The 20,087-nt window shown below is 35.9% G+C and overlaps 2 protein-coding genes across 2 annotated transcripts in view; one reads left to right on the plus strand and one right to left on the minus strand.

The window, feature by feature from the left end:
• The first annotated feature begins 1,036 nt into the window (after positions 1-1,036).
• LOC137400850 (echinoderm microtubule-associated protein-like 2) overlaps positions 1,037-20,087 on the plus strand; it is a 33,225-nt gene continuing 14,174 nt past the window's right edge. The window contains exons 1-12 of the mRNA XM_068087192.1: positions 1,037-1,162; positions 3,066-3,238; positions 4,155-4,331; positions 4,970-5,116; positions 6,701-6,798; positions 7,447-7,550; positions 8,451-8,624; positions 10,587-10,770; positions 11,775-11,924; positions 14,312-14,483; positions 15,120-15,321; positions 16,831-16,907. Of these exons, the coding sequence (XP_067943293.1) occupies positions 3,086-3,238; positions 4,155-4,331; positions 4,970-5,116; positions 6,701-6,798; positions 7,447-7,550; positions 8,451-8,624; positions 10,587-10,770; positions 11,775-11,924; positions 14,312-14,483; positions 15,120-15,321; positions 16,831-16,907 (1,638 nt within the window). The 5' untranslated portion in view covers positions 1,037-1,162; positions 3,066-3,085. The remainder of the gene's footprint in view (positions 1,163-3,065; positions 3,239-4,154; positions 4,332-4,969; positions 5,117-6,700; positions 6,799-7,446; positions 7,551-8,450; positions 8,625-10,586; positions 10,771-11,774; positions 11,925-14,311; positions 14,484-15,119; positions 15,322-16,830; positions 16,908-20,087) is intronic.
• On the minus strand, positions 12,303-13,724 carry LOC137399630 (octapeptide-repeat protein T2-like). Its single transcript, XM_068085811.1, has 5 exons — positions 13,703-13,724; positions 13,544-13,594; positions 13,350-13,406; positions 12,548-12,962; positions 12,303-12,309 (listed from the first exon to the last, which is right to left on the minus strand). The coding sequence occupies exons 1-5, from the start codon at positions 13,722-13,724 to the stop codon at positions 12,303-12,305; spliced, it is 552 nt and encodes a 183-aa protein (XP_067941912.1).

A 20,087-nucleotide genomic window follows, 5' to 3' on the forward strand; every position in this document is an offset into this window, starting at 1 on the left:
AGTGTGACAGAACAACTTAAACCAATAAGTTAGTGGGATAGAGGAACTTTTAGACCAATAGGTTAGTGTGATAGAACAACTTAGACCAATAGGTTAGTGTGACAGAGGAACTTATAGAACAATAGGTTAGTGTGACAGAGGAACTTTTAGATCAATAGGTTAGTGAGAGAGAGGAAATTTTACAACAATAGATTAGTGTGACAGAAAAACTTTTAGACGAATAGGTTAGTGTGACATATGATCTTTTAGAACAATATGCTAGTGGGACAGAGAAATTTCTAGAACAATCTATTAGTGTGACAGCAAAAATTCCATAACAGTCTGTTAGAGTGCTAGAGGACTTTCTATTACAACGCTGTTAACTACTTGTATCAATCATTCATATTTTAAAACTCAAAACACATGTATTTAATTCTGGGAGTAAAGTTTAGTATGGCGCCATAAAACACTGCAGGAATGAGTAATACATTTTGCAACATAATAGTTTAACCAGCTACCTAAAGCGTCAAACAGTCTCAAACCTGTATCTGTAGTTAGTAACAGTTGAAACACATCTATATTTGGTTTCTCAAGTTTAACAACTTGTGCTTCATGATCTCACTATTATTCATACCTTAGTTGCTTTGCTCCATGTTGGTCGGATTGCTTCTGTGACTCTATAAGTAGTTATCTCGGTCGACTGTCGCTTGTTGTAGGTTTTAGGCTAAGTTTTATTGCTACATGTAGTTGAAGCATTCATGATGTTAATCAGTGTTCTTGTCTAAATCCTTATTTAGAATGTTTCAAACATGAAGCAGCAAGGTCAAATTGCCTTACCTATATAAAGCATTTGTTATTATTACTATTATCTTACTCAAATATCAGGGACTGCTTTTTGGCAGCTTTTTCTTTTTTATGAAATTGATGTTTTCAGAAGCTACGGGGCAAAGGAAAAGCAAAACAGAAAATAACATCAGCTCCTGAGCCTGTCGAGGGTTTGTGAACTTACAACTCTCTTTATCAACGTATCCCGTACACAAGCATCCTAGATCATGCACGTAGCTAGAGCATGCCACAAACAGGTCATGCTTCATACACCCAAAAGTTGCTTACTATAATCAGTTGAATGCATGAAACATGATTACCTGACATGCCAGTTGCTTGAAGGAGATTTTACACTCAGGTAAAGCATTGCAGTTGTTGTCTCTGTTAGCAAAACTTACTAGCATTCTATTTACAAAAAAGGTTCATCGAGAAACATTTGTATTTGTAAGTTCTGACAAATATTCCTTATCGTATAATTTTCAATATGTTAAGCTTATAAACATTGTTGGACAGTACCATGGACTAGATTGGCTTGATCTTACATGTATATACATGTAAGTAAATGTATATACATGTAAGTACATGTACATACATGTACTTACATGTACATATACTTACACATGTAAGTAAATGTACATGTACATATACTTACATGGAGTAGTTTTGTAAGAAGTTCATTTGTTTATTTGGTTTCATTAGCAAAGTGCTATCAAAGTTTACTTCTGTTATCTGAAAAGTTAGACACGCATCATATAGATCAATATCTTTCATGAAATATGTTTGATAACAGTGATTAAGCTTATTAGCTGCTTAAACAAATGCACTGTTTGTAATATCCAGATTATAAAGTTGAATCATGTCTAGCATTAGCTGTAAGAAGGTTTTACTTGTTTTTGTGCAACTGTTGACTAAGTTTATATTGTTTTTAATTTTAACTAGTTAAATATTTTTATTTAGTTTCACCCCGAGTTATAAGTTTTTCAGTTGATATTGTTACTGAGAGTAGCTCACCCTTAGCTCAGGCTTCGCTCTGGACACTGGAGCTTGTGACAACTTCATCTGTAAATCAATATGGGAGAAGCTAGGAAAGCCAAACCTAAAACCTACTACAGTTAACTACAAATCAGCCTCAGGACATCTCATAGAGACGCTTGGCAAATACAAAAAGAAGCTCTCTCCATCATATTTGCTCTAAAGAAGTATCACCAGTACCTGTATGGTCGACGGTTTATCTTGGTAACTGACCACAGACCTCTTCTCACACTTCTAGGACCTACCAAAGGAGTTCCAGCTCTAGCAGCCAACAGACTAGCAAGATGGGCACTGGTACTAAATCAGTATGACTACACCATAGAATACAGATCTACCCAGCATCATCAAAATGCAGAAGTCCTCTCAAGACTGCCAGTTGGACCTGATAAAGAGTTTGATGCAAGAGAAGATGAGGATGATGTTGATACTGTATGCACTATTCACACTGTTGAACAACTCAGACCAAGATACTCAACAGAAGAAGATCAAGACCCTGGAGATAAACCTGATATAACAGAGGAGACAAAACTGCAACTACCAGCCCCTACAACTGTAACAGAGCAACCTCCGTCTAGAAGAAGACCACGCAACCCTCGTCTACCCGATGGAGATGAGTATAGCAGAGACAAACCCCGAAGGTCTAAGAGAACCAGAAAGAACCTTTAGCTTAGTGAGGAGGTGTCATGCAAGTGCCAAGTATTATTGGTACTTTGCAAACAAACATTATGCTTATTAGCTAAAGCTTTATACAAGCTAATATTATATAGTACTGTCTCATTATAGCTATTAATAATGCTTGTAGCTTTTTACAAAGCTTTTCTATGACCAAACATATAAATACTTGGGTTTTCTGTTATCAAATCAGTTGTCTCTGGAGAGTGCAATAAACCACATTTCTCTAATTTAATACTCTATTTGATTGCTTCTGTGCAGAAACATAACAAGAGCTCTCATATATACTGAGTAACTGTTGTATTCTGGTTAACTTTTTTTATCTTGTATGATGGACCTTGAAACATTTACAACTCCTCACATCTGCATATTACCAGTTGTAGTTTATAAACCCCTTATCAGCTCAAAGGTATTAAAAATGCCATATTGTTGTGACACGACTTCAAAGAAAGACTTTTAAAGTGAAGCCATTATTTATTCATAGCTTATCGCATGACATTGTCTTTTTATATTAGAAAACCTCAAGAATTAACTTACTTGTACCTTTAATATATTAGAGGAGCCAGGTACTGAAGCTATGGACTTAGAGATGGAGTTTGAAGTGACAATGATGCCGGTTCTGGCTGACTGCAGCAGACAGAGACTGAGGAGTTTTTGCATGAGTTTACTTAAGTATGGCTCAAATATAAATGAGAGGGTGACAATTAAAGAGGTCATTGCAGCATTTCAGGTGAGTCAGTTCCCTTTCTCGTCATCAGTTTGCAAGTTGATAAATTGCTAGCAGTTTTTACTCACAATTGATCAATTTGCAATGATCATTTATTAACTCATTGTTGATAATAATTTAACAAAGAAACTCCTAGATTACTAGTTTGATTGGTTTATTGTTAGCTTCTGTAGTGCTTGTAATTTGACTTGGTTCTTGATTAAATTCTGTTTTGGCTCATTGTTTGTGCTGATTATAGCTGTCAAAAGCTGTCCTTGGCTCACTTCTCAAATAGCCTATCTTCATTTTTCCTTTGGCTTTTCCTGTTTGCAAGATCACCATCACAAAAAGACTTTTACTTAGTATAGGGTTTATTGTGACTATATGCTCATTAGATTAACCACAGGAGTAGTTGAAGTAGAATGACCTTCCTAACACCCACCAAAGGTTTTTGTGTGACATGAGCCATCAACCTACTGCTCATAAGCCAGAGCCCTAACTACCAGTTATGGCTGTTTGCTGATTTGATTATAGATGACTGAGTTTCTCTTTGGCACATTTCTTAAATTGATCATAGTTGACAAAATCTTATATTGACTCATTCCGTGAATAGACTAAAAGTGCACTTGAAATGGACTGAAAGTTGATTAACTTTCTCTTAGACTTATTTTTGGAATTGCATACACTTGGCTACATTTTTCTGTGACTTTTTTGAGCTGATTACAGTTTATTAAGTCCTTCCTTGACTTACTCCTTGAATTGTTTTAGTTGAGTAAATTTCTCTTAAACTTATCTTTTTAATTAGCTATATAGTTGGTTCATTATTTATGTTGACTTTAGTTGAGGGATAGGCTTCGGATTGACCATATATGTAGCTTACAAGCTACAAACTAAATCACCTCATCGAAATTTCACTTCTTGCTGTTATCATCCATTGCAGGAGAGCAACATTAAGTTGCCAGGGCGTGCGATGCAGCTCATATCAGAAGTCTATCTTGACTCCAAAGGTATAGATTTTCACAGGCTCTATAAGAGACTTGAAACAGCCCAGTCAAAGACGGGTAGAGACAGTGTTCGTGCTCGACAGCTACTGGGGGACCGAAGGCATTATAACCAAGTATTATATTTTGTAGAGCTTCAGTCTACCTTATGCCAAACTTTTTAGAACTAACAATTTGTCACCGTAATATGTAATGTTAGTTCGGTCTTTCGTAAAAAACCTTTTTAGCTGATTTTTAATTGATAAGTTTTGCACAAATTTTTGCAAATTGTATATTTCTCACTACCATTGCAAGTTGAATAAGGTATTTAGAAAATAGTTTGAACGAAAATGATAAAATTAAGATGTTATTTCATTTGTTTGAGTTGAAGATATACCTATCACTGCCCAGATTTAGTCTTCTATAGTCTTGAACGACCCGCATCAGAACGTGAACAACTCTTGCTTCAGGCAGTAGTTGGTTTCAAGCAGTATATCGTTAAAAGACAAAGTTTGTTCATTTTAGAATTGCTCTACAACAACCAGTTTAGTAAGTTATTTGCTGCAAACAGCTTTTGAAGGTTGAGGCTTTTTTATAGATTGCTTTGTCTCAAAATAACTCAAAGAAAAGAAAGATTTATATGTATAGTTATGAAAGATTTTGCAGCTGCATGAAACCACTTTAAAAGTTATATAACCAATTCAATAAATTTATTTAAGTTATTAAACCCTTCTTTAAGACAAATTAGTTTTTCTCCTAATCTTGTTATGTACAGATAAGTGAGGAAGCCAAAGATGCTGATTTCTTAAGGAGAATAGAGGAGCAACTCGTTCAGTGTCAGCACTATTTTGAGCTTGAAAGCTATAGAGCTGGCTGCCTCAGGTTAGACACCAGCAGGACTGGGAGGCTTTCTCTTGATCAGGTATGCAAGTTTGTATCATAGAGGTCATTCATAGCACTTGTAACGAATTGTTACTCTGAAACACTAGTTGATAAAAGTGAATATCTGTTACATGGTTTGTATCAATTTCAAGTGTACGTGTTTTTTTTTAATTAAAAGCATCTCTATTAATAAATCCAACCCTGTGTGTGCGCGCACACGCGCACATGTGCTTATGTGTGCACACGTATGGGGGCACATGTGTGTGTGGCTTGTGTGCGTGCATGTGTGCAAAAATGGTTGTGTGTGCAAAAGTGTTTTTGTGTTCATGTGTATGGATGTGTGTATGCGTGTTTATGCGTGTGTGTGCACGCGCGTGTGTGCGCAGGAGTGCATGTGTGTGGGTGTGTGTTTATGCATGTGTGTGTGTGCATGTGCGTGCGTGTGTACGTGTGTGCGACTGCGTTTGTGCATGTTTGTTTGTGAAAGTATGTGCGCATACTCGCGTGTATCCATGCCTGTGCACCGTGCATGTGTGTGTCTCTAAGTCTGCCTAAGCACTCTGCATTTTCAAATTTGCTAGCCGACTTTGTCAAAACTTTACACGCAAATATTTGATGTCAAAATTTCATCTGATTCCTGAAAATCAGCCTTTTAAACACCCATTTGATTAGAAACTCAAAAAGGCGTCTTGGCATTCTTTAAGGACATTTGTTTTTACCGAACACATTTATTAATTGATGTTGTAAAAGCAATGCAGCAATTTGCTTAGTAAATCTACACCATTCGGCAGACTATCTATTTTAGCAATACCATGCACATTGCACACCAGGATTACTGATGGGCAGATTATGTAATGTGTAGCTTAGCTAGAACATTCTAGAATCTAGATATATTTTATCTAAAAAGACAATGAAAACAGTATTAACATTGTACAAGCCTTGACTGTTGTAAATGCAGTTATGAATACTAGTAATACACAGTTAGTAGTAGTACATGCACAACATAATGTTGTTTTTTGTATCAAATCTGTTACAGTGCTTTGGGATCAATAGCAAACTGAGTTCCACTTTTATTCTGTTACAGAATGGCACTATTGTTCTCAAATTAATATACAACAACCAAAAATTGAGATCATTTTGCCTTGCAAACTCTGATAATACCACAAGTCAAATACAAATACAAAAATCTACTTTTAATGTTAGCGTTTTTGCAAATTCTTTAAAAAATCTGAACATGAAAGTAAATTTTCAAAACTTGTTAGAGTTGAAAGTTTGTCTGACTACAGCTTATATAGTATATTAATATATCTCATCTCTAAGTTTACCTGACTACAGCTCATGTATGATATCCAATATATCTCATCTCTAAGTTTACCTGACTACAGCTTATATATTATATCAATATTGCTCATCTCTAAGTTTACCTGACCACACCTTATATATTATATCAATATTGCCCATCTCTAAGTTTACCTGACCACAGCTTATGTATTGTGTCAATATTGCTCATCCTCACTTTTTCCTGTTATTTCCTGTTAGTTAAATTAATCTATCATGTTAGCGATATATTAAAATTTTATATATGTTTATTTACATGCTGTTTTTACATCTAATTCAATTATAGATGAAGCAGCTGGCTAGAGAACACGCACTGCCTATATATGGAGCTCTATTAACAAATCTACTCAACAGGTGTGATGATGAGAAGAATGGTTATACAAGGTAAGCTGATGCTGAGTGTTTTGTGCTAGGTTTCTTTTTGCTCTTCTCACAACAATTAATCTTCTAGCATCCTGATATTTTCAGGTTTTTATGGCGTCGACAGCGCTAAGATTATTAATTGCTATAAGATCAGTTGTAGCAGCATTTAGGATCTTCGATTGTTAAAGATAATACAAATATTCGTCTCTAAAGGTAGTAGCTTTACACTAAGTTTCTTGATTTTAGTTAGCTACATGACAGTACAATGGTTTATTTCTATAAATACACATCTATAAGTTTATATACTATTGTTTCATGGAATACTTATGTATGCTTGTCAGCATATCTTTGGCCAAACCACTTATTTGTTATTTGGTTCATATCTACCAAACAATGTACATAAAATAAATGCACACGCGTGTTTGTTCTACACCCGTCTACTAACTGTCATGAAGATACGAGTCTACATAGTTATCATCTTGACCTGTTTTATTGACTTGTTTGACCCGTTTTTTAAACAACTCATCAAACAAACAGCTCAAACTCAAAAGCATTACTTGAAAGAAGAATTTATTATTTATAAAATGGCAATGAAAAAGTTCAGCACTGTTCAAATACAGTCGTTACTTTTTTAACTGTTTCACATTACTGTTCTCTGGTTGCTAATAGCTGGCCCGAGTTCATGAACTTCTTGACAAAGGCAATGGAAACCTACAGCACCAACAACCTTGGCAAACCAAAACTGGGAACTAATAAACCCAGACTTGAGCAAGGTATGCCATAGTGTGCATTTGTTTTATCTTTAGTCAATTTTAATATTTATATATCATATAGTTTTTATAAATATTTAAAATGTTATACGCATATATTAGCTATACATATGTATATATAGGCATACGTATATGTATATACTAGTTTAATGCCCGGCATCACACTGCTAATGAAATAATTACTCAATAAATTTGAGTAACTAATCTAATAAACAAGCAAAATTTGTACTACAGTAAGAGTCGTGTAAGAAGCTAGCTTATTAAACATTATGCGTAATGATCAACAGTGCTAGTTAATAACCCTGTGCTTCAAGTGTGCGTACTTTAACCAATGTAATGACTATGACCATGATACATCCCCTTCTATCCATTCAATTCTAGAACTAGAGGTGCCAAGTTCAAAACCAGTAAAAAGGGCAATTTTAGTCCCTGAGACTTTATCGCTATAAGTGTACATGCGAACGACAGACACTGAGATTTACAGAGATATATATACTGTATACATTACACTTACATATGTATATATGTACACATATGTATATCCTTCTCAAGACTTACCGTAAAGCCTGTATTTGAATGCCACCTCTATTTCAGCGCCATTACGGGAAAAAGGTTGAAAAATAGAGCGCCACCCTTTATTTGAAAGGGTTAAAGTTATTTTCTCAACATTTTTACGAAGTGTTTAAAAAATATAATGCCTCACTTTAATTAAGCGTCACCTCTAATAAAGCGCCGGTCTATGGGAGGGTTTGAAAAATAGAGCGTCATGGCATTCAAATAAAGGTTTCACGGTATATAAACTTCATGATTTATATCATTTTTGAAATATAGAAAGATTTTGATATGTATGTCAAAATTTATTTATATATGTAAGCAGTTCCCAGATGATTTCTCAATCAACAGGTTCTGTAATAACAAAGGTTAAACGGAACTCTGTGTGCTTTAACGAGCCTGGCCTGTCATCTTATGGCACATTCCAAAAGCCTACAGTCAGTGGAGTGGCACACAAACTCGTGTCCAGTAAAGAGCATAAGGTGCCTGGACAAGTACCTGCTAATGAAAATCACATTATTCAAGGTACTGTAAATGTATTATATGTGTCATCTATCATAAAAAGCAGTCGTAACATTCATAAGAAAATAGAAAGTACGTCAAATCGCATCTAATAGTCGGCCTTCTAAGGCTATCTAGCCATCAGCCATGCTAAAGGCCAGAGTACAACAGAGGTGAAACAATTATGATACATTCAAACAACAACATTGCTTTGTGCTACCACTGAATACACTGCCATCATCACCTATGATAAATATTGAACCGTTTTGCATGCAGTTAGCCAGTCAAAACCAAGCAGCAAAAAAGCATCAAGGAATCTCTGGGATGAGGGTTTCGCTTGTAGTCAAGCCTCGCAATTATATATTCTCTTTTGCATTTTACGACTCAATTATCAATAATGTCCAGACTTTTTAGTTTTTTAGTAACAACATTTCAGGCCTCATTTTACAGCATTGATGACTCTGAGAACCTATTTTTTTCCCAGAATAATACAAACTTATAGCAGATGCTTTTTTGTAGTTTTTCCTCATATTTCTCCCTCTTAAAAGTTAACTAACAGCATGAGGAAGTCATTTATGGCAAAACGTAGTATGATATACAATGCCATTGCAGACGATTATCTATTGCATGAATGCAAGACAAAGACCCTTGTATTGACTGCCAATCCGGTACATTTCTTTCATCTGGTTGCCAAATGACAGATTTGGTTACCAAACATGGGAGATAGGATGCAAGGCAAAGTATATTTCAAAAATAGTGAACAAATCTATTGATCTATATCTATAAATCTATATTTATACATCCAGCATTAATTTTTTAGCAGATGTTATAGAATTACAGTAACCACACTAAGCATAAATCTTGTGAAATGCGCTAGCATGAAATTTTCCTTCACATAAATGGAAAGTTTAAAAAGCCGTTTGTAAGAATTTGGTGTTCTCAGAAGTCATCCGTTTAAAACCTACTAGCGCACACTCTGTTTACACGATTAAGGAGTTTAAACAAATAATAATATTGCAAATGAAATAATAAGCAATATAATTTTATAGCATCGCAACTGTTTCTGATCAATATTTGGCAAACATCGTTAAGTTTTTTGTCTGTTTTTATAATTTGAAAATATTGTTGAAACCTGGTATTTGGTCAAAATTATAAAAAAGTTAATGTTCAAACCGAATCTGTAATGTTATCTGCTGCTGTCATAACATTTTGAACTATAAGCTAACCATTTAAATAGATAACTTCAAGAACATGTAAAACAACGCAACTATGCAAATCTTGAGCTTTCGGAATATAAATGTTGTTGTCTATCACTATAATTACTAAGCAGCAATTACTAAATCAGCTCCAAACTACCGGATTCCATGAGTCTTCTTTATGCAAGGCTAAGCTAAGTTCCACTTCACAGATCTGTATTAACGCTGTAGGCTTATCTGCCTAATACAAAGGCTTCTACTAGCGAATGCATTCAAGGTCAATCTATGGCTACTAGTACCCTAGCAGTCTAGTGTGCTGTGAGAGATTATTAAACTCTGTGCACAATATTCCAATAATCGTGGAAGGAGAGTGATTGGCACAGGTAGTAGTGCGTCAGGCAAGGAACCTGCATGATGCAGGTTCGAATCCTGCATGATGGAGTTTTTTTTACTAACTTTCAATATTGGCGACAAAGGGACAGTCGAACATGGCTCCTAATATAGCAAATATCTCCTTAGTGCTAATTTACAAGGCAAAGCAATAACTTGACAGCCCCAAAAATACAATTGAAGCAAGTGACAGTATAATGTGAGGTCATGCAACACATTTCTTTTTTGTTTGTCTTGACAGCTTGCTGTCATGTTTTAAGACCACTCAACATGCTGGAGTGTTTGCTTTTTGTGATTTGTACAAAATTTGAAGCTAGCGGTTCATATATATTACCAATGCTCTTACCAATCAAGGTTCACTAGCTTTTTATATAGCTTATATTTTCATTCATTTTGCCAGAGCGTAGTGTTCCTGACCCTTCCGATGAGATAGATCTGAGACTTTCACAAGAGGATTCTAAGGTTCCTACAAAGGAGTTTGTGATTAATGGAAAGCCTGTACGCCTTGTCATGCCATCTAATTTTCAGCAAAGTTCTCAGCCTATTATTGATCCTCCGCAGCAACGCCTCAAGCTAGATTGGGTGTAAGTCTAATTCAAACTAGATATGTAGTTCTAGTTTAAACTAGATTGGGTGTGAGTCTAATCTAAACTAGATGTGTAATTCCAGTTTAAACTAGTTTGAATGTAAGTCTAATCTAACCTAGATGTGTAATTCCAGTTTAAACTAGATTTGGTCTGACTTAGGTTAGATGTGTAATTCTAGCTTAAACTAGATTGGGTGTGAGTCTGACCTAAACTAGATGTGTAATTCCGGCTTAATTAGATTGGGTGTAAGTATAATCCAAAACAGATGCGTAAGGTCAGCTTATATTACGTTGGATGTAAGTCTTGCCTAAACTAGAAATCAGGTCTTATACTAATTAGACCTGTTAGACTGTAACCGACCACATTGATCTAGAATCCTTTGACTTATAATACATGATTTGCGCTGTTCTAGTAAAAATGATGGTAATTCAATAGATAAGATAAATTGTTTTATAAAAAGAATTCTAGTATAAATAGAAACTTGAAATTGTTTTCCCTTTTTCACATAGTCTTTACGCTATGACAAACACTTTTGCCATCGATATATCAGCTTTTTAATGCTTTCAGCATAAAAATCTGTAGATGAACTTGTTACAAAGTCACTCGATACAATCTTAATCTAATCATCACTTGTAAGGAGAGTTTCTTTTAAAAACTAAATGACAGGCCCAAACAGGTAGCAATCAGATAGTGCAAAATTAGGACTGTGGGGAGCATGTGGTAACAACTCTCAAGAAAAGTTGTCGATCGTTTTTTATTGTTGTAACTGCTGTAAGATACCCGCATTTTCTTGATAAAAAGAACTCCAACTATTTATGAACATCAACCTTTATTCTAGATCCTTTTCGACCTGCTTTAAAAGTTCACAGTAGGTAATACCATGAACAGTTGAGCTTCTTTCAAGATAGGAAACGGTGATGGACCCCTTCATGTTTCATGTAACTAATTATGTAACTATGTAACACGTAACTATAATTATACAAATATCTCTTACGTTGAAGATATGGATATAATGGAAAAGGAGTGAAGAATAACTTACATATGGTGAGCAATGGAGACCTACTTTACGTTGTCGGGCACATGGCAGTGCTTTTCAACCACAAAGGCCACAAACAGAGGCATTATAAAGAGCATACAGCTTTCATCACTAGGTTAGCCTTCACTCCTACCATCTCAGTCAAACTCAACATGTAATAAAATTTCTGCTACAAAAATTCAAACAATTGAGTTCAGTAAGTAAGAGGGGTTAGTATTTGATTCTGTGCTCCAATTGGTTAGGGGTGTGTAAAAATGTTGTCAAGTTACATCAATCAGTAAAAATTATCTTACAGAAATCCACACTAAGACTTGTGAACTACCGAACACGTATTCCAACTTACCACACTTACACCAACCAAATCACAAGACCTTTTTAACATTTTGCATTATTCCAAGCTTGCTCTTTTCCGCATTTGCGTTACAGGTTTCAAAATCTTGCGCAAACTATGCCCACAATATTTGTATTTATCCTTCCACACATATGACAAACATCATTTTCTATTTAATGACACCAACATACTAAATACACCGTCATATGTTTTAGTTTACGAACTTTTTGTTACTACAACTTTCCATTTACTATTCCGACTCCTCTGCAATGTTATTAGACACAATACTCTCTCTCCCTCTCCTCTCTCCCTCTCCTGTATCTCCCTCCTCTCTCTCTCTCCTCTCTCTTTTTTCTCTCCCTCCTCTCTCTCTCCTCTCTTTCTCCTCTCTTCCTTCTCTCTCCCACCCCCCCTTCTCTCTCCCCTCTCTCTCCTTTCTCGCTCTCCTCTCTTTTTCTCCTCTCTCTTCTCTTCCTCCCTTTCTTTCCCCCCTGCCTTTTCTCCCTCTCTTTCCCCCCTTCGTTCCACCCTCTCTTTCTCCCCTCTCTTTCCACCCTCTCTTCTCCCCCTTTCCTCCTTTTTTCCCCTCTCTTTCCCCCTCTCTTTCCCCCTCTCTGTCCCCTTCTCTTTTCCCTCTCTGTCCCCATCTCTTCTCCCTCTCTTCCCCCTCTCTTCCCCCCCTCTCTTCCCCCTCTCTTCCCCCTTCTCTTCCCCCTTCTCTTCTCCTCTCTTTTCCCCACTCTCTTCCCCACTCTCTTCCCCTTTCTCTTCCCCTCTCTCTCCTCTCTCTCTCTTTCTCCCCTCTCTCTCCCCTCTCTCTTTCTCTCCTTTATTTCTCTCTCCCCCTCTTTCTCCCCCTCTCTCTCACCCCTCTCTCTTCCTCTCTGCCCCTTTCCTCCCCCTTCTCCCTTACTCTATCTACCCTTTCTTTCTCTATCTTCCTCTTTTTTCCTCTCTAATCCCTCTTTCCTCTTCTCTCTCCCTTCCTCTTCCCTTTTCTCGCGACTCTTCCCTCTTCTTTTTGCCTTCTCTTCACTCTCCTCTCCACTCTCCCTTTTTCTTTCCCCCTCTGACCCCCTTCTCTCCTTTTACTCTTTTCCCCTCTCGCAACAGACTCTTCCCTCTCACTCTCCCTATCCCCCCTTTCTCCCTCTCTCCCCTCTCTTTATTTCTCCTTCCTCTTTTTTTCCCTTTCTTTTCCTCTCTTACTCTCTCTTCCCCTCTTTTCCCTTCTCTTCCCTCTTTCCCTTCTCTTCTCCCTCTCCCCTCTCTCTTCCTCTCCTAATCTCCTCCTCTCCACTTTTCCTCCCCCTCCCCTTTTCCACCTCTTCCCCTTTCCCACCTCTTCCCTCTCCCCTTTCCCCCTCTCCCTTCTCTCCCACTCTCACCCTTCTTTTCGCCACTCCCCTTCTCCCTCCCCCTCTCTCTCCCTTTTTCTCTTTTTTTTCTCCTTTCTCAACTTCATGTGATGCTTTACTACATCTTTTTATCTCAGCCTGGTTCTGCCCTGATTACTCTTTCCTTCATAGAGTTGTGAATATAATAGTTGTTTTGGCAATCACTCATGACCCATCCTGTGTACATGTCATCTTAGGTCCTTTTTCTATCAGGTTGTCTTAAAAATCAACTTACACTAAATTTTTGTAGATTTTATTAAAAAGTATTAATATTTCTCTATCAGTCGCCATTGTTTTTGACGTATGAGGTCATCCAATTGTCAGAATGTTTCTAAATTAAAATCTATAAAACTTGATTGTGATTAAAATGCTCAAAAGTAAAAAATATGTGTCATATGATGACAAGTAAATATCGCGTTCAAGTTGAACTGCTATGCGTCTCTATTCTGTCGGTCTCTTTGCATTTATAGATTTCATAATCACACTTCTGATTGATCTGAGCATTTTAACCCAGATCAAGTTCTTTCAATTTTAATCTTGAAACATCCTGGCAATCAGATCACCTCAAACATCAAAAACAATCACAAATAATAGAAAATACCAATACTGATAAAATTTACACAAACTTTTTTCAAGTTGATCTCTAATGTAACATATCTAGTTACTAGGGAACGTACTTCAGACAACAATGCTGCTTTTTACTGCTGCCAGCTAGCGTTGGATCATAAGAATTTTTATTTTCTCACAAGGTTGACGGGTATTACTTTATTTCAGCATATCAGTGCATGGCGACAGGATTCGAGTAGCCACGAGCCAATCACGGTATCTTCTTGGCTCTGCCCAGATTCGTATTTGGAGGAGTGACAATTTACAGACAGTTGGCATACTTGAGGATGAAACTCATTTGGTTAATACCTACTCTAGTCTGATGTTTTGTGTGCCACATGTAAGTTTTGTGTCAATGTCTTCACATGGGTGAGATAGATTATAGGAATTTCATTTATTGATTGATCAACCTGTTTTAAAATACATCTAGTATTTTAAAACTCTCTGAGTGTTCAAGCATTTAAACCTTTCTAAGTGTCCTCTCCTTTCTTCCTTTCCTTCTCACTTCTATCAGTTCACCATCTTTATCTCTCGCCTCCCTCTCTTCCTCTTCGTACCCTCACATTCTCTTTTTGTCACACTTCTCTTTCTCTTTTCTCTTTGCATTTTATTTCTCCTTCAAATCAACTTTTCAACTCACACTCCTGCGATTTTTCTCATACCTTTTTCTTTTCAACTTATTTTCTTTTTCGCTCCGTGATCTGTAAGGGCCAGTGGCTTTTTGTTGGTGAACTATATATTTTGCAGCAAACAAAAGAAATCTGTTCACTACAAAATTTGATAATTTTTTTTCAAAATATATAATTTGCCAAACGTTTTTATTAAGAACTCAATTCATTCTAATTGTCTTCTCAGACTAACATTTATGAATTTTTGTTATTTCCTTAAGATTACTTAGGCTGTGTAAAACTCAATTTTTTTAGACATTCATTGTATTTTTCTTCCTTGAGCTGTTATGGTATTATGGCTTTGCTAGGAACGATTGTCATCCTCCTTAGACTCCGCTACAAGATCTGCATACTGTAATCAGTTGTTGGTGGGAGAGCAGAGAGATTCAGTACATGTGTCTGTTTGGGACATTGGTACACAGTCTAAGTTGGCTACTACTCCAGTCAAAACTGATAAACTGTGTTGCTTAGGATTTAACCCGGTACTCCCACTTTCGGTAGTAACATTAGGTGAGCTTGGAGTTCTATTTACACATGAGAAGATAACTCCTTTGCCCTGAGCCAAATTGCTTTACTGTATGCCCCATAGTTTTAGTTTGTTAGAAGGATTTATATGCTAAGTAATTAGAGGATTTGCTAGCTTAGAAATCAGCATGATTATTACATGCGAAGATAATTCTTGATAGATTCACAGTATCTACCAAAACTAACGTTTGGGTTAGTTTTGGTAGCTAAATTCTATTACTAGCTCTCTACTAACTAAATTCTCTACTCACTAAATTAGTAGAGAATTAGATAGAGCATTTATCTTGGTTAGCTACTGTCAGTTTTGTGCATGCGTTGTCATCAGGCTGTAGATCTCAACTGAGGATCTGCAGCTTGATGACAGCACACGCACAAAACTGACAGTAGCTAACCAAGATAAATGTTCTATCTAATTCTCTACCATTATATATATAATATCCATACATTTATGTGTATTTAGTCTTCAGCTACTGTCAGTTTTGATGATGCAGTCTATCCTTTTAGGAAAGTATAGACTGCATCAGATAGGATATGATAGGATTCATATAATATATATGCGGGTGGTGCGTCTGCTCATGTGAGTGTGAACTTGTAGGAGTCTGAGATGTTGAAGCTGAATATGCTGTCTATATTTATTAGTTAATTTGGTGTAAACTGGTGCGCTAGCATAATTACTTACATCTAGTTATAGTATTCTTAGTGAGCTAAGTCAGTGATCAGCCACCGCGAGTATAGTTATGGATTTTACTTAAACTTTAGTTGGCAGCATTATAACTACTCAATTCTAAGAGTAATCATACATTTGCTGCATTGAGAACCAATTTAGTTGGCAGCATTATAACTACTCAATTCTAAGAGTAATCATACATTTGCTGCATTGAGAACCAATTTAGTTGGCAGCATTATAACTACTCAATTCTAAGAGTAATCATACATTTGCTGCATTGAGAACCAATTTAGTTGGCAGCATTATAACTACTCAATTCTAAGAGTAATCATACATTTGCTGCATTGAGAACCAATTTAGTTGGCAGCATTATAACTACTCAATTCTAAGAGTAATCATACATTTGCTGCATTGAGAACCAATTTAGTTGGCAGCATTATAACTACTCAATTCTAAGAGTAATCATACATTTGCTGCATTGAGAACCAATTTTTCAAGCAAAGCTTTTCAACCCAGAATATGGTGATAAGTCTTTTAACTGACAATCAGTTATCTAAATTAACGTATAATTAATTATCAGCTAAGTTATATAAATCTGGGATTTCTTAAATACAAGTTTTACTTTTAATTTTTTCAAAGCTATTATGATGTATTTAGTTTGCGGTCATAATATAGTCTTCACTAATACATGTACATTAAAATGGAGAGAGGTAGAGTGTTATTAAGGACATATGTGTTATTTATTCATTGCTGTCTACAATCTTTATATATTAGTTGTCATACCTGCCAGCACAGTGTTTGTTCTGCTATCATTTTCCACGTTACAGGAAAGGAGCATTTCCAATGGTGGAAATTCGATAGAGCTAAAAAAAGAATTACTCCTGAAAAAGAGCCAAACTTTGGAGTAAGTAACTTTACAACAATAAGTTAAAATGCTAAAACAGGCTAAATTTGGAAAATTTCATCATTTGTTAGTCCACCTTTGGCGACATCTCTGAACTCATTCTTTTCTATACGTCATGCAAGTTGTTTGCTCAATGGTAGTAGTTCTCTCTTTATGTTTGATGCAACCACCAATTATATGGTAGTTGCTGCACGGTACTGTAGCAATTAATGCTATATGGTAAGTATCTGATGTCAGGCTAAATTAGTTTAAAAGTCTATAGCGCTAGCTGTCAAATCTCACTTTCATCATACTTCTGGTATTAAAACAGGCTATGTGAAGATGTAATAGTGCTTCTTGTTGGTTGTTTATATTCAAATGAATATGATAAACCAGTAAGAACATATTAAAAGAAAGTTCGGTCTTTCCAATTTTGAAAAAAAGTTGAACGGGTTTGTTTTTATTTGTTAGTATCTAAATGGTTGTTTTAGTGTTTTTGGTATGTATATACCAAAGTGAAGAGTAAATCGTAAAATCACTTGTAAACTCATATATTTTTCCAAGGGCATTGCTGTAAATTATACTGTATCAATAGTATAAGTAGGTACTCTTCCATTTGTCTACACTTGTGCAAAATTTAGGTGTAAAATTTCCATTAGATTTGTACAAAAAAGTATAGCACTTTGCTACTTCCTGATTGGATTATCGATGAATGTATTGGTGCAGCTGGGAATGAAAGCTAAATTCTACACCTGCATGCATTACTCTGAAGATGGGGAGCTGATCACCGGCGACTCAAATGGCAGTGTTTATGTATGGCGTAAGGGAGACAACTCTCCTTCTAATCACATCAAGCATGCTCATGAGGTAAATTTGAGCCTTTTTCGCCAAAGTTAAATATTTTTCAAAAATCTTAGGAACTGTGTGAGCGTTCCCAAATTTAAGTCTGTATAAGTTCAAGTGTATATTAATGTGATTGCCGCGTTATGTAATCATATATACTAAATTAATTACTGTCTGTTGAATCTGTTGCTTGAGTGATATTTCTTGCTTTCAAATAATGGCGGGTTATAACATAGATTCAGTAGTAGATGAATAACTTGTACCTTGCTATTAAAATGCTGTATAAAGCACTTAAACACAGCCAGGCCTCGGTTTTTAAATGCTTCAGATATTGAATAGATTTGAGTTCAAAAACCATTCTAAATTCAATTGCTTCAGTTGTTGAACCAAAATTTGGAACTTGAACACTTCGAACATAAGTGAAAGAAAACCATACAACACGGTTCAGTTACTGGATGTTGCTCTATCATTATCTCTAGTATTCAACTTTCACATGTAGATGTGGTTATTGTTAAATACAAAGTACTGAACGCATTTATTTTTAGTATGGTGTATTAATGCATTATTTGATTTTCATTTTGATTTAAAATAAAAGGCACAAGCGACTTTTACACTTTTATTTACAAAAAAAAACTGAGGAAGCGAGGCTGGTGTATGAGCTGCTATGTGTACAGTAATAAAGAGTATTATTTTATAGACTATCTATTCTTTTAGTGTTCTGTTTATGATGTGAAATAATGTGAAAATGCATCTAAAAAATCATTTTTAGTTTATGTGTGAATTGAGTTCATTCACATTATTTGTATTAAAAGGATTTCTGAATTTAAACAATTTGCTTTTTGAGCATTATTCTGAGATGTATTGCGACTGTGTATTCAATATTTTTTACCTTTAGTGTCTTTTGCATTTTTGATCATTTGTCTGACTTTTTAGCAAAAGCTTTTTTTAATTTCTGATAATGGAAGTTAGTTATTTAAAAGATTTATAAAACTAGGAAATCTTAATGAAAGTCTTTAGTTAGAAGAATGAAGTTCGATTTAAATATTAAATATCATTAATGCTAGCTGGTAGTAAAAGTTGCACTTCTGGTTAGCTCTCTCAAATGTGTTTTTGTGCAATTTCACGGTGGCTCAAGTCAAAGTGTAGGAAAGCGAGAATCATTTTCACAAGCCTAAAAGCGCTATTAAAGACTTCAAGGAGAATGCAGCACCCAAAGGTAGTTAGGTTTGATCATATCTTATATAATTATACTAGCGAAATGCCTAGCGATGCACGGGTATTAAAAAACAGATTACAAACCGTGCCAGGTAATGTAGTTGCCTGTAAATTAACGATTATGGTTTGCGATTAAATTTGAGCAAGTCAGTATCCATATTGCGGAACTCACTAATAAGAGCCGTGAGAGCAAGCTTTAGTGACATTACACCATAACATAATGCAGTCATAGTTTGCCGTCTGTCAGAAATCGACCGAGCATGCTTGAATCGAGCATTATGGTAGAAAAGAGGTGACCTAGTTCTCAGTATCTACCACTTCCAGTACTGTCCAATTAACCTGAAGGAATGCCTTTGCAACACGCCCTGTCTGACAAAGCCAGGTAGCCATTTCACTTGCCTCGTGTGCAAAGGAGAGAGGTGAATTTTTAACGTGCCCACAATATCAGTGTGGTACACGAGGCCTCCAAGTTATGGTCTAGATCCTAAAGACCCAGCAATTAAGGGTTGAAGGCTTGCTGGGAGCTTTTTGTAACCACTAATATTGCCCAATGAAATCAATGCATCTTGCGTAGCTCAATTGGTGTGCTTATTGCCTGGTGAAGGGGAAGTTCTGAAATAGATCCTTTTGAGATACATGTTCTTCATTCCATGATTTTAATAGCTATAGCTAAACAGATGGTATCACAGACAAACAGACGCCTAGATTTATATAATGTATATAGATAGTTATATCACATACATTTTATCATTATATCGAAATACCTTTGATGTGTCTAAACTTTGCTTTTTTGGCTTTGTGGTAATGCAGTTCATTTTGGTTGTATTAAAATTAAACCTGAATATATTGAGAGAATTTTTACTATGACAAGAGTCGTGTCTGTCTGTCTGTTCGTCTGAAACCATGATAAGAGCTGATGAGGAAACAAATAATACTACACGGGGATCAAACTCAGATATCCAGGTTTGCAGCCAAGAGCGCTACCAACTGTACCACATTTTCTCATCAGGGAATAATTGTACACATAGCTATTACATATGATGACCTTTTATGGTGTACAGGACTGCCAGATTACTAATGTTCTTAAATTTCTCTATTTTTATCATCCCTGCCAACGCATAATTATGTTCAGTCTATCTTATG

This window comes from Watersipora subatra, chromosome 7, assembly GCF_963576615.1.
Source record: "Watersipora subatra chromosome 7, tzWatSuba1.1, whole genome shotgun sequence".
NCBI classification, from domain to species: Eukaryota; Metazoa; Bryozoa; class Gymnolaemata; order Cheilostomatida; family Watersiporidae; genus Watersipora; species Watersipora subatra.

Bases quoted from the DNA above. Each gene is read 5' to 3' on its own strand.
- LOC137399630 (XM_068085811.1), bottom strand. From the start codon at position 13,724: ATGTACACAGGATGGGTCATGA. The intron at 13,595-13,702 runs GTGATTGCCAAA...CATGAAGTTGAG, and splicing joins GTACACAGGATGGGTCATGA to AAAGGAGAAAAAAAAGAGAA. The intron at 12,963-13,349 runs GTAAGAGAGGAA...AATAAAGGAGAG, and splicing joins GGAAAAGAGGGGAAGAGAGA to AAAGAGAGAGGGGAGAGAGA.